We start from the raw sequence: 16,415 nt of genomic DNA, 5'->3' as shown, positions 1-16,415 counted from the left end.
GCGTTAAAGCGGGGAATAACAAGTGAGACAATGACTAAGACAGGATCTAATCCTAGCCCCTTATTTTGGACCTAGATCTAGGAATGTGGTTGTCCTAGGTCTCACAGATAGATCTAATTTGAACTCGGCTCTTTGAGCTGGAGTGCTTTGTTGTGTGCATCTTGTTGCCCTTCTCAGTTGGTGCTTGCTAAGATCCTGTTGTGAGGAATGGGGTGCAAATGTTCACGTCCCTACTAGTAAAGGGGGTGTTAAGGTGCCCTTCTTTTTCCAGGCTACTTACAATCAGGAAGAACATATGAAAATTTGGCTGCCTTGAATTCTTACAGGGACATCCTTACAAACCAGTTGCATTTGGAGCTGCATACACTTTCCCCTTTAAAAAATTTATTCCTATTTCATATTAATAACCCAGCAATTCAGCAGACTTACCTTAGGTGGATAGTGCTAAATTCAGTGTTGAGAATATAAAAATGAAACTGGTCCTGTCTTCAGAAAACTTGTATTCTACTAGGGGTATACAACATGCACACAAATAAGTATTGTTACAGTGGAATTTCAAAAGACAAAGAATTCTTAAGAACTGGGGGATCAAGAAAGACTTTGCATTTTTTTTTCAGTTAAGAAGCATTTCTTTTATCTTTCCCATACTCCTCATTCCCCCCCCACCCAAAAAAAAAAAAAAAGTGTTCTCAAGCAAAAGAAATTCTTGCATCAGTTATGTCCCAAAATGTGTCTCTTACTGAATGTTGTGGTTTTCATTCATCCATCTCTTCAAAGAGTTACTCAACATCCTAAAGACAAATAAAAGAAAAGCTTTATCATTGATTCTCTGGGATCATTGATTCTCTGGAAACATTGGCCAGAGTTCTTAAGTCTTTCAAAGTTGTTTATCTTTGCAGTGATGTTGTATAAAGTGTCCTGGTTTTGCTAGCTTCACTCTGCCTTCCATTCATACACGTCTCCTCAGGTCTCTGAAACTATCCCTCATAATTTCTTTGTGTCAACAACACCATATACTGTAATTTGTTCAGCTCATTAATCAGTTATGTCATACCCCTTTGTTTTTGGTTTTTTGCTATACCAGAAGGAGTAGCTAGAAATATTTTTGTACATATCAGTTCTTTTCTTTGGTTTCTTTCTATAAGCCTAGTGGTATCCCTGGGCAAAAAATACAGTAACCTAAGGTAGTATTTATTCTGCATTTCTTTGAATGGCTGGACCAATTCATAACTCTACCCACAGTACATTTGATGTACTAGTTTTATTGCAGTCTCTCTGACATTTGGGGTGTATGTGTGAAAATTAACATTTTGGGAACACTTATTACCAGTATTATACCTTTACATTGAGTAACAGGGGAGGGACCAGATCATCTATAAGGGCCCTTCTAATTTTAAATCCTATGGTACAAAGGTTTTGTTGAAAGGAAAGACTACCACTAATACCCTCTTTACATAACTTCTTAGCAATTTGAAAAAAGAGAAATTAAAATTATTTTTACGATCTCCATTTCATCTTCCCTTTGACTTATAGCTAGCCATGATACATCAATGAAGTCAAGGAAAGAAGGGTCCCATATGTAGAAAAATAATCATTACTGTGCTTTCTATTCATTAAGGATTAGCTAAAGCATATTGTGATATGTGAATGCAAGGCGAATATTATTATACCATAATAAATGATATATTGAAAAGAAATAGGAAAAAGTTTATATGAATTGATGCAGAGGAACAGTATATATATTGCCTACAATCATAACGAGAAAAAATAATAAAATGAAATTAAATTTTTTTTGGGAAAACTATTGCCCATTTTACTTGCTCTATATAATGTTTGAGAGACTGCTCTGCTGAGTAAAATAAAAGAAACGGAATATCATGTTTAGCAGAAATGCCCTCAAGTCGCTGTCTCTTAGATAAGTAGATATTTGAATTCTTACTCATTAAATCATGGACAATTAGGTATAAGGTGGTTTTTATTCATCTATTCTACAAAATATTTACTCAACAACTTTAGGACAAATAAAGTATACGGTGTTCAGATTGAGTGACTTAGTGATAGAAAGGGTACAGTAAAGGAATCGTGAGCATTTTGACTGAAGGTGTAGGTAAGGACAATTATAATGAGGTTTTTGTTCTTTTGATTGTTTTTATGCTTGGACAAATATGGAGTTTTTGTTACTTGGCTTTGTTGGCATATGCTTAGAATATTGAATTGGCATTGGGACTATGAGAGAAGAGCTGCAAAGTTTGCATTATAATATAGGAGTTGTCTTGACAGCAATTTTCTTTTCTGTCTCCAACAGGAATTAAGGAGCCAGAAACAGAAGATTGTTTCAGAAAGGGAGCGACTTCAGGCAGAACTGGATCACTTACGAAAGTGCCTTGCGTTGCCTGCAATGCAGTGGTCTAGGGGTTACTTCAAGGGATATCCCAGGTGACGTTCCCTTGCACTAGGCCGAACATATAGTATAGAAATATTATCTATTTTATTACCTTGAATATTTAATATTTTTCACTGGGAGGTTTGAAGCTTAAAAAAAAAAAAGAAAAAAAGAAAAAGAAATTGAGAATGTGCCATGCATGAAGCAAAGGATTCTGGGATCCAGGAAAAAAAAAACTTAATTTTGACTTCAATGCAATCGAATCACCTTTGTAATTCTGCAAGCAACCCATTTAGGAAGCCCATAGCTTTTGTTTTCTTTTCAAGTTGGTTTTGTTCTTTTCCCCCCTTTATTGTTTTGGCTTTTATATATACATATTATATATATATATGTGACATACATATATATATAAAAATATATATATATGATGAAGATGAAGGTTCCATTACCAACACTAAAACCCATTCAGTGTCCCAGGAGTGCCCATCTGCACTTGACTGGATCAAACCAATTCTGTATTCCTTCTGTTGCCATATTAGTTCTAAAGAACTGAATTTCTGCTCTGTGAGGATGGGGTGGGCTTCCATCTGCCCCACAAGTGTATGGCTTTCTTCGGTTGGAGAGGAGATTGGGTGCATTGTAAGTGACAGGATTGTTCATTTCAATTACTCAAGTAATTATCTTCAGAGCATCATGTCCTGGGAGCAAACAAAGCCACAGTACTTGAGACTATCCCTAAGGCTTTCCCACTGGAAATGCACTTATCTAAAAAATAAAATGAATAAACAAACGGAAGGTACCTTTTTATTATGGGACGGGGAGGGGGGTGAATTGTACAGAACTATACACATACACACAGATACACACAGACACACACAGGCCCACGACATTGTGTTACTGCAGTGGGTTATGTTTTCATACAAACACAAATTTTGAGAGAAAAAAAAAGTCAAAAAGGTGCTTCGGCCTTGTACTGTGTATATATATTAAAAAAAAAAACAAAGTTTTGTATGTTTTTATTACTTTAATTATTGTTATAAAAAGCCTGCCATTTTTAATATGTGGTTTGGGGGGGTTGGTTTGGGGGTTGGTTTCCTGTTTGGGGTTTTTTGTTTTGGGGTTTTTTTTTTTTGTTTTTTGTTTTTTTTTGGTTCTATTTTTGTTTCTTTTGTTTTGTTTTGGCAAAAAAAAAAAAAATCTTGCTTTTAGTGTTTGTACCGCTGCTGGTCAGAACATTAAAATATTGAAGCATTTTAAAGAATTTTTTAAGAGGCAAAGTAAAAGCTTTCCACTGGCGCATATGCTGTCAATTCATTTTCAACTTGTGTTGTACCAGAGAATTCTTTCAAAAAGCCATGCATCACTTCTAACCTCCCTCCTTCCCTTTCTCTGTTCTTTCTGTTGTTAGTTTTTTTTTTTTTTTCCAGCACTTGGAAAGTAAATTGAAATATGACCAGCTGCTATTGAGTGAGGAGGGGATAGTCTGTGTTGGGAACAAGATAAAAATTACTTCTGTGTGTTTTGTGGCAGCGCGCACGCGCGTGTGTGTGTATGTCTGTGTTTTCTTTTCAGAGCCCTTTTCAGGAAGTAAATGTTCTGTGATCTAAATCTATGATGTCTTACAGCAATCTGAGCAGGTGCAAAGTAGGAAACTTTAGCGGCTTCACGTAGATGCAGTTTTAAGAGCTTTTAAAGAGCCTAAATGTAGAGGTTCACATAATGTCTGAGCTGAACTCCTCTTCTTTTTTAATGGATATGGCAAGAGCAGGAGGGGCTAGAAACTGGAAGAATAAAACCGGACTGAACAGGAGAAGAGGATTCTTCCATCTTGCCTTAGCCTTGATCTATCTCGGCAGTGTTTTGTTGTGGATGGGGAAATTTTGTCAGGAAGAGGAAAGAGGGGTTCCATTCCCAAAGACAAGAATGTTTGGGGGGGGGGTACAGAGCAGAAGACGAAGTAATCTTACTGATTTGTGATGTTTAAACTTTCTCACTTAGCTAGTGAGCAGTTATGTTTCTGCTCTTTGATTGCTAAGGGGTGTCCCGATCTTTTCTCGGTCTAGATACAGCTTTCTAGCAGATGGCATTAACATGGCTTTATCTGTTCCTACACAGTTTATTTTGTATGTTTGCCAGGAATCTTCCAGTTATTAGCAAACTCAGACAAAAAGGGCCGCCAGTATTATCAGCAGTCAACAAGCGCCTTCCTTTCCAGAGATATTACTTGAAAAGATGAGAGGCTGTACTTGGATACCTCCTCCCCTAAAAGATATTGTGAAATTTGCCATGTACTCTGTAGGTGTAGCTTGGGGGTAAAGGAGCTAATTTGCCAAAGACGAGGGCAAAAGTATCAATGTACTTCCCATAACAAAATCTGCTGACTGTGTCTAGTTCGGAATTTCTGAGGGAGGGGCATTTTCTGCTGCTGAGCCCTTTTCCATAGTCCGTGGGAAAACTTGTCTCTTTTTGAATTGGCTTCTGGGCTAGGAATAGCCTCAGTCGAAGGAAACTGGGCAAAGGAAGGTTTACCAGCTCATAGACCTGTGACATCATGGAAGAGGGAAGACACAGCACAGGACTTCGAGAAATCGGGCTAGCCTAGAACACACTTAATTAGTCCACCAGCTCCAGGCTTTGAGGAGTATTTTGTCAGCTCTTGTCTTGCAATGGACTCTCACCTAGCCATACTGGTATAACAGCAGGCAAAAGATAGTATGGTTCCAAAGGTGCCTGTTGATTGATAGGTGCCATAGGGTTGAGAGTACACTACTATTAAGAGAGCTTTGACTATACTTGTTTCTGATTGGCATTTGAATCTCAGCTTGACTCTGAGCTTTCTGTGCCCATTTCGTTATGTAGATCTCTGAATACTCTCCTTCCTCCAAAAAAAGAAACCCATAGAACAGAAATGACCAATAGGATAAGGAACTATTGAAACAGACACATTCTTGAAATGTGTACATATCCTGATGGGTTTTTCCCCTTGTCACGTTTAGAATAGCACCAACACAGAAAGAATTTATAATTATTTTCATACACTTCTATTCAGAAAAATGTGAGAATATGGCAGCTCTTAGTCTGTTTTTAATTAGGCTCTGAAAAAAACTGACAAAAACAAAATCTGGAAAGCTTTTTAATTTCTTGTTAGGATTGATGGAAAAACAGGGAAAAAAACCTTTAGGATACAAAATGGTGAAAGTTCAACAAATATTTATCATGATTGGCTCTAGATTTGATGATGCTCTCTTAGTTTCATTATTTATATAGAGATTTTGGTTTTTAGCAACCAGAAATGGTACATCATTTTTGCAGAAATAAGACTGCAACCCAGACTCCTTAAAGGTTCAATGAGGAAAACTGCTGAATTTTAAGACTCAGTAGCTATAGATAGATATTTGCACTTCGCCCCCAAATTGAAACAAAACAAAACGCTCCTGAGGCTTCTTCATTCCTTGGACTTACCACCCAATGATGTCATTTTCCTTTTGCAAACAGACATTCTGGAAGCAACACATGGCTGGCACAGTTATTGAAGTAAGACACTTAGGGTAGTTCAGTTTCAGAAGAAACAACTGATGTCTATCAGTTGTCTGAGCAAAAACGAGAGTAACTGAGATGTCATATTCAGTCACTTTTGTATGTTACAAGAGGTGAAATTAATTCTGGATAATCCGAATCAAGGGCTTCAGTTGGACAAATCATTAAGTTGCCATTGCCCTTTGAAGAAAATTAATTTCATTAACCTAGAAATACATGAAGCTGTGATTCAAATTCATTTATGAATGGCATTTAAAAAATAGCATTGTGTATTCAATCACTGCCCCACAACTGCCATATTATGAAAAGTTGAATTTCAAAGAGGACCCATTTTTAAAGAAAATCTTGTTAAAAATGCATCCACTCCAAGTTATCTCTGAGTTGCAGGAAGAGATTTCAAGGAGCCGCCACTAGATGGAGATGGTCAACACGCGCCAATTCTAGTACTCTAACTGTATATTAGCCATTTGCAGCAATTCCTATACTCTTTAAAGTAACAAACGCTGTTGATTCCTTTTTTCTTAATCCTTTGGTAGCCTATCCCCAACTTTTTGACCCTGTGCTTTACTCTAAGAATTCTTCATTCTGCCTTGACCCAAAGCCCATGCTGATTGGTTGTGATTTGTATGTACCCTGTGCATAATTCCTAGAGCAGTAAATCAGTACATGGGAGGAGGAAGGGCACCTCAGTCAACAGGGGGGCAGTTTAGATGCTGTGAAATTAAACCTGTTCTAAGTGTACTTGTTTGAATTAATTGTATTGTAATATATTATTTGTTGAATGTAGTAATTAGGTATTTATGAATATATTGCTGTAATTTCTGACAACATCCAAAAAATAAAATCTTCCTAAATCAGTGTTGAGGATGATTTTCTGATTAAAGCGTTCCAAAGGACCAGCTGGGCCTTTCCAAACCATCGAACGGTTCCGCTATGACTCAGACTTGGTTCCTTAGTTTAGAAACTGGCAAAAGAAAAAATGGAAAGGAGGGATTTCTAGCTGACATTCCAGTTCTTAAATATGCTCCCCTCTACCCCAGAAAGTTTTTTATAACATGGGATGTAATCCTAAAGATGGGAATGAGAGTGAGCTAGAATAAAAGCAAAGAACTTCCTTTGCTCATGATTCACCAACCAAGGTATTTTATTAAATGTCCACGAGAAAGCTGCCAGCCAAATAAACTTAATCACAAAACATGCGACTCCACACAACTATAAAGATGTTGTCAAGTATTGCATTTACATATTTATGTCCTCCACAATGTATTGCACCTAATTCAATAAACATTTGATGAAACAGTCCAGAGTCAAAGGGATGATTAAAATCAGGCAGGAAGCCATAGTTTTAGAGCAAAGAAAAGGGAGAAAAATAGAACTGGGGCATGATTCATCTAGTGCCTACAAGTAAGATTTGATCTTGAATGCAAAGCATAAATAATATCTTCTCATTTTCAAAGTCAACAAGTTTGCCTAGTAGATGGGGTACTTCAGCCATCCTCAGTACTTCAGTCACTGACCACTGGGTGGCAGTGTACAGCCCTTTCAGAAGAATATACCCCCAATCTCAAGTCATTATTTTCAAAGCTGCTGAATTACTCTTTATTCCAAATCCAACAGACATCACCGGTTATTCAAATAAATGCTCATGATAGTTTATTTGGGTTTTCTTACTGGCAACCTTAATTCAAGAATTTATGAAATAATGCTGCTTCTGGCCACAGGTTTGGGAAGTAACTCTCGAACAATTAGCTACCAATTTTTCTTCTTGAACTCAAAATTGCTTTTGAAACCAACATTCATCAGACAGGGCAGGTAAGTGGAGACGGGGGTTCTTCACGAATAATTTTTAAAGTGTAACTGGATGAATGGCAAGTCTACAAAATCAATCATACTGGTTAAAGAGGGACCCTGGTCTGTGACCTTTGCCCTACCTATCTGGTCACAGATGCCTCATTGATTTTTCTGACATGGAAATCTTTGGAGAAATAGGAATGATATAGTCAAACAGCATTTATTAAGCACTTTCTGTGTGCTATGTGACTGTTGAATGCTTTCAGTTACCAACAATACTGTGCACTGTTTCTGTGCATTACACTGTACTAAGCTCCAGGAAGAAATCATGGAAAGGCGACAGTCTCTGTCCTTGAAGAACTGATTTTCATGCTTGTTATTCTAGGACATTTTCTCGGATTCAGAACCTATTAGATATGTCTCTAATTTCCCTCACATTGTAACATTAGTGATTTTGACTAGCAATTTTTGAATATTCATATCACTATTATTTGAAACTGTTAACATTCTTTAAACAATAGCTGGCAAACAGCACTTCGAAGTTTGCAAAATGCTTTAAAAATGTCTCATGATCCTCACAACCTGGGAGCAAGGTGCTATTATGATTCCCATTTGACCAAGGAGATAGGTTCTTGAGAGGTTAGCTGTCTGAACCTTGACTATCTGCAAGAGAAAGCCATTCTCTTGATTTCCTATCAGAAGTGGGGACAAATTCTTATCTGTGCTTGATATCTTCAGCTGTGCTTGTTACAGCTTTGGGTTTTTCACTAGGTTGAATTAACAGCCCTACTAGCTGACTTGGCAGAGGCAGAGGAAAAATCACATTCAGATCCAAATAGAAGATTTTACATATTTATTGATAAACAACCAAGTGTTGTTTTGTGTATAATTCAATTTAGCCTTTAAAATGACCTAATAATGAACTGTATGGTCTAGCTCTTTCAACCATTTTGACACAATAGCCAGTTGACTATTATCTGTACTACTAGGCAAAAGTAAGTTCAAACCATTCAACCACTTCTGAGGTTGATTCAGTCAGTCAGCCTAAGCAAACTGTAACACATCAGCATCAGTAACAATCCAATAAGACTATCCCAGAGTGCAAAACTTAACAATAAAATTGTAAAGATATTAAGTAAATAAAACAAAGTACATAGAAATAAATTCCAAATCACACCTTCATTATTGTGCCACTGATAAAAATAAACATGAAAAAGAAAAATAATATCCTGCTGGTAGCCTTCAACCAACATCTAAACCCTGTACTGACATTCATCTCAGAAGGATAGGGTAGGGTAGAAGGAGTGGATTGAATCTGCCAGAGAGAAGAAATTGTTTTGCAACAGGGATATTCAAGATCAACAAGGGCCCAAAGACATCCTCTGAAAGTGAGGAAGGGCTGATGATTAATATTCAGTCTCTCACCTATTGCTTTTCTCAAGGAAAAGGAAAGGATGTCACTGTCCTATCATCTACATGTGCTTCTGATATTCTGAGAACTCAATTATAGGAAGTTCATTCCTGAGAAGTTGGCAAGGTATCTAACTAGCCTCTTTCCACTGCCTACCCTCAATCTTACAAAACTCCTTTAAGGGTATAACATCTTCCACTAAAAGTCCTGAGACTGAGCACTCTCTGCAGGATGGAGATTTGTGCGAAGTTTATACATATGATTTAAGGCTTCTGTGAGAAATGCTCCTGTAGTGTTGATCTCCATCAAGGTTAAGTTATCCAGCTAAAAGGCAAGAAAAAAAGATAACTCCTTTAGGTAATATGTTCATCATAAATTTAAGGGATAAAGACAAAAAGTAAGGAAACTATCTTGGCCAAAGCCAAGCACATTCTATTTGCATAAGTTATACTCGAATGCCACGTCACATCTGTAAAATTTCTATTAATTCAACAAAATCAAGGTATTTGAGGAAAGCAAAAACTGATTAGTTTCATTCAAACTTTGGTTACTTTGAAAAGTGATTGAATTAAATTATTATATTAAATATGGACCCAAATGAAATCTAATTGGCTGCTCACTGATATGAGTGTTTCATTCTTTCCCTCCCAAACAACTGCTGTAATCCCAGAATGGCATGAATACAAGAGAAGTATCTTATTATATGTATGCACATATATACATATGTATGAATATACCTTGGCATGTGCTTCCTGCTGTTTGACAAAACTGTCTGCAGATACTCGGAGTTTAGCTATACGAGTGTCCCACATGTCTTTAATTAGGGTCCGGATCTCATCTGCTTTGGGGATGTTATCTGAAGCACTACAAGAGGCAAAAATGCATCAGAACACGTAGAAAGTCTTAAGCAATATTGCCAAAAGTTAAGAGTAAGATGCTATCTTTGATTCATTTCATCTTGAATTTTGTACTTTGCAAAAATAAGGACCTAACAAGTTTAGTGGTAAGTAGCCAGGTCTAGATTAGATTATCAATGAAGTTCCTTTTTCATTAAAGCAACTGTCCAAGGAAAGCGCTTCATATTTGAATCCACTTGAGATTTAAAACACAGTTTCTCTAGCTGTCAAGTTCAACTTTAGCAATTTCAGGGTTCCAAGAGTTTGTAACAGGAACAGTACAGTAGTGTATAAGATTTCATGTCCAGGAAAATGGTTTCAAAGATTGGCTCAAGGAAGAGATAGTAATTGTTAACCAGCCCATTTTAATATTCACTTCCTAAAGATGTGCACTCAATGCCAAAGGTATCAAGGAGAATATAGCAAATAGAAAATGTGATCCCCTAGATATCTGGGGGAGGGGGAAGAACCAAACACAAAACAATGTTAACAAATGCATATGAATAAAATAAAAATTAGTATTATAGTATCCCTTTGCTTAAAAACAAAAAAGTAAAGAAAATCATATAAAGCTGGGGTGAAATCACGCTGTATTTTCAAGATGTAAAAGGTAAAGAAAATACAACAGAAGCTGAGCTAAGAGGAAAGGATGGACAAAGTCACAATAAGCATGAACCAAACAAAATGATCACATTTAAAGCCAGGAACTAAGGTCAACTCTTTATACCTCTTCTCCCCTCTCTACCCTTGCCCTGAACACTGCAAGTAGTAAATGTTTAATGGACTGAAATCAGAAAGACAATACTTACTGATTTAACAATAATTTGGTAAGTTCCATGTAATAAGGATTAGGCATTGGAGTAAATGTTTCCTCCTTTCTCTCTTGATCTCGTATCTCCTCCAATTTTTCTAAAATATATAAAGTAAAATGTTTTATATTCACAATATTCTTCATTTTTAAAAATAAAATCATAAGACTGAATCTATTTCCTCAGAATATTCCACATGTCTTTAATATTTCAGGCCATTCTCCTGAAAGGCTAATTAAAAAAAAATACTATCAGTAAAAAATATTTATAATGGCTCTCTCTTCCTTCAGCAAGTCCATGAATCTTGACACACATGCTAGTGTATCAACCAAGTCAAATCTCTGGCAAAGCCTTCTATACACAGGATAATCACTTAATGAAAGGAATAGTCAAACTAAGACTTGATGGCTCCTAAACATAGGAGGGACATAACCTATTTAAAAATTTATAACTACCTCTGCCCCTAATTCTTCAAGCTACTGAAGCCTTACTGAACTAGTCAAAAGAACTTTTGCCCTTGGTCGTCAGGGACACAGCTAGATAAAAGGAATCTCCAAATTCCAAATCCCCAAAAACATCTTTCATAGGAATGAACCAAAAGTGAATTCAGTCTTTATCCAAAAGAGTTGGTATCATAGGGTAGGGAACAAAGTGACCTAATCCAGCCCCCTCCTTTTAGATGAATAAATTGAAATTAGGGGTCTTGTCTCAGCTCTTACAATTACTAATATCAGAACTGGGCTTAGAATGAAATTCTGATTCCCAAACCAGTGCTATACCATGCGGCTCCACAGCCCCGGGCTGGAGTAGAAGCTTCAAGGGCCGCAACACCTCAATAGCTCATTAAGTACTTTTTAAGAAAAGGTCCCTTGAAATGTGGGAAAGAAAGCACGTCTTTCACTCGAAGCCCCTTGGCACTCACTCATGGGGTTTGGGACTTCTAGAGTTCAATCTCTCTCCAGGAAAGGGGGGAGGGAAGAAGCCTTCACAAAGCACTTAGTGCCAGACACTGCTATGTACTGCATAAATATTATCTCATTTGGTCCTTCCACCAACCTTCTGAGTAAATGCCAATTGATAGCCTCATTTCACAGTTGAGGAAACTGGGGCAGGACCCGCAGCTAGTCAGGGGTTGCGGTTACATTTGTATCCCGGGACTTCCTGGCTCAGTGCTCTCTGCACCAACGGGCCAGGGGGTCTTTCTCCTTCCAAGGGACATCGGGACATTCACACCATCACTCTTGAGCCGTACAGAATATCACCTTATAGGACTTGAGTGGAGGGAGGCTGCTGGCCGTGCCCCACCCACATCTAGGGCAACCCAGCAGCAGACTTCTGTCGTTCTGACTCCACGGGAGGACAAAACCTCCAAGGTTTAAAACAATAACTGACTATGGAGCCATCCTCTGATCCAAAGGCTCCAAATCAGTGAAGAGTAATAAGGTCAGCTTTAGGGGGACTTACGGGCAGCCCTGTGGGGAAGGGCAGCTTTGCCCCTAAAATGTTCTTCCATGGGAGGCCGTGCCCTAGGTGGTGAAGGCCGGGAGACCCTGTCCTGACTCCCCCCAGGTCACCTTTTGGCCCGGGACCTCCCGGAGCCTTCAGCACCTCCCTACAACCCTCATGTTTCTATTCAAGTGTGTATACAGGAATAGTAACAAGATGAAACTAACTTCCTCAAGTGACCAACATCAGCACCCAGCGGGAGGCTGGTCGGCCCAGGGACCGGCACCTTCGGGTGGGTTTCAGTAGGCAGGGAGAGAGAAGCCCCTGTGCTGCCCGGGACAGCCCCGCCCCGCGCCAAGCCGCGGTCCCCAGCCGCTAGCCTCAGCCACCCTTACCCACGTCCATCCACTCAGGAGGAACCACTCGACATTTCTGTCTCTGTTTCAAGTTCATCGCCAGCCAAAGCGGGACCTGCACAGGTAAGCCGGGATTAAAGGGTCCCAGATCTCCCTGCCGGAGAGGGAAAACAAGCCGCTGTGAGAAAAGGGACACCGAACTACTGAGGGGGCCCCCGCCGAGGGAATGCTGGGAGTCACCGCGGGGTTAGAAGGGGAAAGGCTCCCCTGCCCCGGCTGCTGGCAGGTCCCCTTAGGAAGTCTGCCCGGACCTGTAATGGGGGGGAGGGGAGGGCGAAAGAGACAGGGACAGAGATGAGGCGGAGGAGGATTTCAGGGACCTGTAATGGGGGGGAGGGGAGGGGGAAAGAGACAGGGACAGAGATAAGGCGGAGGAGGATTTCAGGGACGACAGGGAGAGGCGCAGAGCGGAGAAGCCCGAGTCCGGGCACAGGGTCCTGGGGATGAGAACCGAAGATGGGGAACGGGGGAGGGGCGCAAAGACAGGGGACGAAGGTCCTGGGAGGCTGCGGGGCTGAGAGGCTCGGGGGACGCGGAGGGGAGGGGAGGAACTGAGGCCCGCGGGGCATGTCGGAGGATACTGAGTCCGCGGGGTGGGGAGACCCCGGAGGTCCCCAGAATCCGATTACCCCGATGAGGTAGATCTTATCCAGGCTGAAATTAGGGATGATGGTGACCATCTCCTTCTCGGCCAGGAATTCCACCTCGGCCGAGTCCATGGGCCCGGTCCCGGACTCCCTCCTTAATTCGCCAGTCAGAGCCCCAGGATCGGAGGCTAAGGCGGAGCCCCGGACTTCCCGCCACTCCGAAAGCCCCGCCCCCCTGCGCGCGAGAAGCCTAAGAAGGACCTATCAGGAAAGCGGACGCAAGTCCCGGGGAAGAGACGGCGTCACGTCACTTTCTCGGGGATTGGACGAGCTCGCGCCCCGCCGGCGTTTCCGGGTCTGCGTCCTGCGCTCCTCGGCTCTCTGGTGCTGATTGTCCCGCGTGGGGGGTGGGGGAGGCGCTTCCCTGGAGGGCGACTGGGGGACAGCCCGAGACCCGCATTAGTTCTTGATCCGCATCTCCCGTAGCAGTGAATGAGAGAGCAGAAGAACCCTGTAGGGACGCAGAGCCTAGAATGGGGGACGTGAGTCCGGAGGACCCAAGTTCGAATCTTGCTTCCCCCCTTCGAAGTGAAGCTTTTCATTCCCCCACGTGACTTCTCTTCAGGAGCCCCCAAATGCCCCAAACTCCAAGTTAGAAGAATACTGGGGTCTGGCCTCCGCATTTGTTCCATCTCCATTTGGAAAGCGAGCGTTCGGTTCACCATTGATGCCGAGGACCCAAGCCAACAGGACCTTAGATGAGAACTCATCCTGGGCCGTATTGCCTTTGGGCATGACGTCGATCGGACGGTGCTTCGTGAATCGGGAAGGTCTGGGTTCAAATGCAGCGGCACGACCCTGACTAAACCATATACTGTGTCTAAGCTTCAGTTTCCTTCCCTATTAAATGAAGACACAAACAGGATTGAATATAGTAGGAGTTAACAAATGACTGGGGCAAGAGGCCCTCAGGCCTATCTGGAAGTAGATTGCACCAACTAGTGAAGTGAACCAAGAAAGGGAGATGAAAAGTGTGTGTGTCCCAAACGTTGTTGTTGGTCCTTCCTTCCCAAAGAGGACCACGACGCCATGGAGGTGAAGCCATGCAGGGGATTGGAGTGAAGGAGAGGCACCAGCCTGACTTCTCCCAGTCCTGGGCCCAATGGCAAGAGCTAAATCAAGACGACTAAAGATGGCCCTGGTCGCAGTGGGAGCCCTTGGCCTTTTTAAATTAAGGTCTTTAACAGGCCTTAGTTTGGCTGAGGCATCCCCTGACCTGTGATTAAGACTAGAGAAGAAAATAAAAAATTCCAAATATCTAGATAGATAAGACAGAGATAGAAATTTACACAGATGTTCTATCCTCTCTTTTCAAAGAGAAACAATATCATTGGTGATACCTTGACTTGTGTGTAAATTTGTGAGGCAAAACTGCGCCAAGTCCTAGTATTCTCTCTTCCAGAGTTATCAAAGTCAGGGCCAGGACAAAAGTCAGGACCACCGAGGATGGTCTGGGATGCAGTGGATGACCTTGCCATCTTGGATGTCTGACCAAGTTCAAATCACTTCACAGCAGCTGCCTCAACCACTCTCATGGCCTTTGGAGCAAAGTTTTCATCCTCCCACTCAGGCAGGGGATCATCTTTATATGCTTGGAGTGGACACTCCCCTAATTCACTGTGGGGTTTGAGATCTGTAGGATACCCTCCACCCGGTTTAGTCCATCTGCTGAGAAGCTTTTGCTGGAGTGTGACAGTTGGGTAAATTGCAACTTCTTGGAGCCACAGGCAAGAAGTCAGTGGGTAACAGGGGGACGCCAAAGGGAGATGAGCAGTTGTCACACCAGGGGTTCTCCCTGAGTGCCCCAAACATCTCAGAAAGAAAGACACAGCATTACATACAGAGTTGGCTATGTGTCAGGCACTGTGCTAAGTGCTGGGGATGGAAATAACAACAGAACAAGCAATCCCTGGCCTGGAGGGCTTTCCAACCTCCAGGGGGAAGGCCCATACACAAAGGGGATCTGGAAGGGCCCTTTATGGAGGCTCTGCTGAGGCATTCGAAGGTGAAAACTCTCAGCTGTCAGAGTCAGAGGTTGATTTTGCGTTTCTGGTGGGATGAAGCTGGTTCCAGAGGATGGCCACAATGAAGAGGATCAAAGTGGGAACCAGGAAATCAAGGACAGAAGCAGGAGGGATTGTGTCCAGTGGTCAGGAAAAGGTCTGTGTGACTAACAGCCAGGGGGCATCTTCTCCCTCTTGCAAATCTCATCATTTCCAGAGGATTTAATTACCATCTCTTTGCTGATGATTCTCCTCATACCTTGAATGCTGCAATACCCGTTGGTCAGTCTTCCTGTCTTGCCAGTCCACTCACCATTCAGCCACTAAAGTGAAATCCTAAAGAACATGGTCTGTGACCATGTCACACTCCTACTCAAATAAACTTCAGTGGCTCCTTATTGCCTAGAGAATCAAATATAAGATCCTCTATTTGGCATTCAAAGCCCTTCTAATAAACTAATATCTAATCTAATGGCCTTCTAGGCCATTCTTTCCTGTCTCCTTACACCTTACACTCCACCACTTTCAGGTACTTTTTGATCTAGTGACCCTGGTCTCCTGTCTTGTCCATTAACCAGACATTCCATCTCTTAGCCCTGGACATTTTCTCTGGCTGTCCTCCATGCCTGAAATAGTCTCCCTCCTCTGCTTTTCCTGCTGACTCCTCTGCTTCATTTAAGTTACAACTAAAATCCCATCTTCCTTTAAGAAGCCTTTCCCAACCTCTCAAATCTAGTGTCTTCCCTCTGATAATATTTCTTTTTTATCCTGTCCATAACTTGCTTTATATGTATTTGTTTGCATGTTGTCTCCCCATAAGATTATAAACTTCTTGGTAGGAGGGACTCTTTTTTGCCTCTTTTTGCATTCCCAAAACTTAACGGTAGTGTCTGGCACTTAGTAGATCCTTAATAAATGTTTATTGATTGATGGAAAGTGAGAGAAAGAGTTAAGATCTTTTATTACATAAGGAGATCCTGGAAAAGGGAAAACCACAGGTACTATTCAACACTAAACTTAAGTAAAAACAGGATGTGGGGGTCTAGATGTTAGGAAATGTGCCTGTCTTAGGATAG

General features: G+C 41.2%; 2 protein-coding genes across 10 annotated transcripts in view; one reads left to right on the top strand and one right to left on the bottom strand.

Moving 5' to 3' along the window:
- Positions 1 to 6,777, top strand: part of GSE1 (Gse1 coiled-coil protein) — a 776,456-nt gene extending 769,679 nt beyond the window's left edge. For all 8 annotated transcript variants that reach the window (XM_051974846.1, XM_051974848.1, XM_051974849.1 and 5 more), the window contains one exon: positions 2,306 to 6,777. In XM_051974846.1, coding sequence (XP_051830806.1) covers positions 2,306 to 2,440 — 135 coding nt within the window. In that variant the 3' untranslated portion in view covers positions 2,441 to 6,777. The remainder of the gene's footprint in view (positions 1 to 2,305) is intronic.
- A 1,772-nt stretch (positions 6,778 to 8,549) lies between these two features.
- On the bottom strand, positions 8,550 to 13,482 carry GINS2 (GINS complex subunit 2). Of its 2 annotated transcripts, XM_051974903.1 has the most exons (5): positions 13,319 to 13,482; positions 12,669 to 12,783; positions 10,828 to 10,927; positions 9,860 to 9,986; positions 8,550 to 9,446 (listed from the first exon to the last, which is right to left on the bottom strand). In XM_051974903.1, exons 1-5 carry the CDS (start codon positions 13,406 to 13,408, stop codon positions 9,321 to 9,323), a joined length of 558 nt encoding a protein of 185 aa, XP_051830863.1. In that variant the 5' UTR covers positions 13,409 to 13,482; the 3' UTR covers positions 8,550 to 9,320. The 2 variants fall into 2 exon arrangements, with proteins under 2 accessions (XP_051830863.1, XP_051830864.1); XM_051974904.1 differs by lacking the exons at positions 8,550 to 9,446; positions 9,860 to 9,986; positions 10,828 to 10,927; positions 12,669 to 12,783 and adding an exon at positions 12,790 to 13,009 and having other exon boundaries at positions 13,079 to 13,482.
- Between the last annotated feature and the right edge of the window lie 2,933 nt (positions 13,483 to 16,415).

This window comes from Antechinus flavipes, chromosome 2, assembly GCF_016432865.1.
Source record: "Antechinus flavipes isolate AdamAnt ecotype Samford, QLD, Australia chromosome 2, AdamAnt_v2, whole genome shotgun sequence".
Lineage (NCBI taxonomy): Eukaryota > Metazoa > Chordata > Mammalia > Dasyuromorphia > Dasyuridae > Antechinus > Antechinus flavipes.
This window is presented reverse-complemented; position numbering and strand designations above follow the sequence as displayed.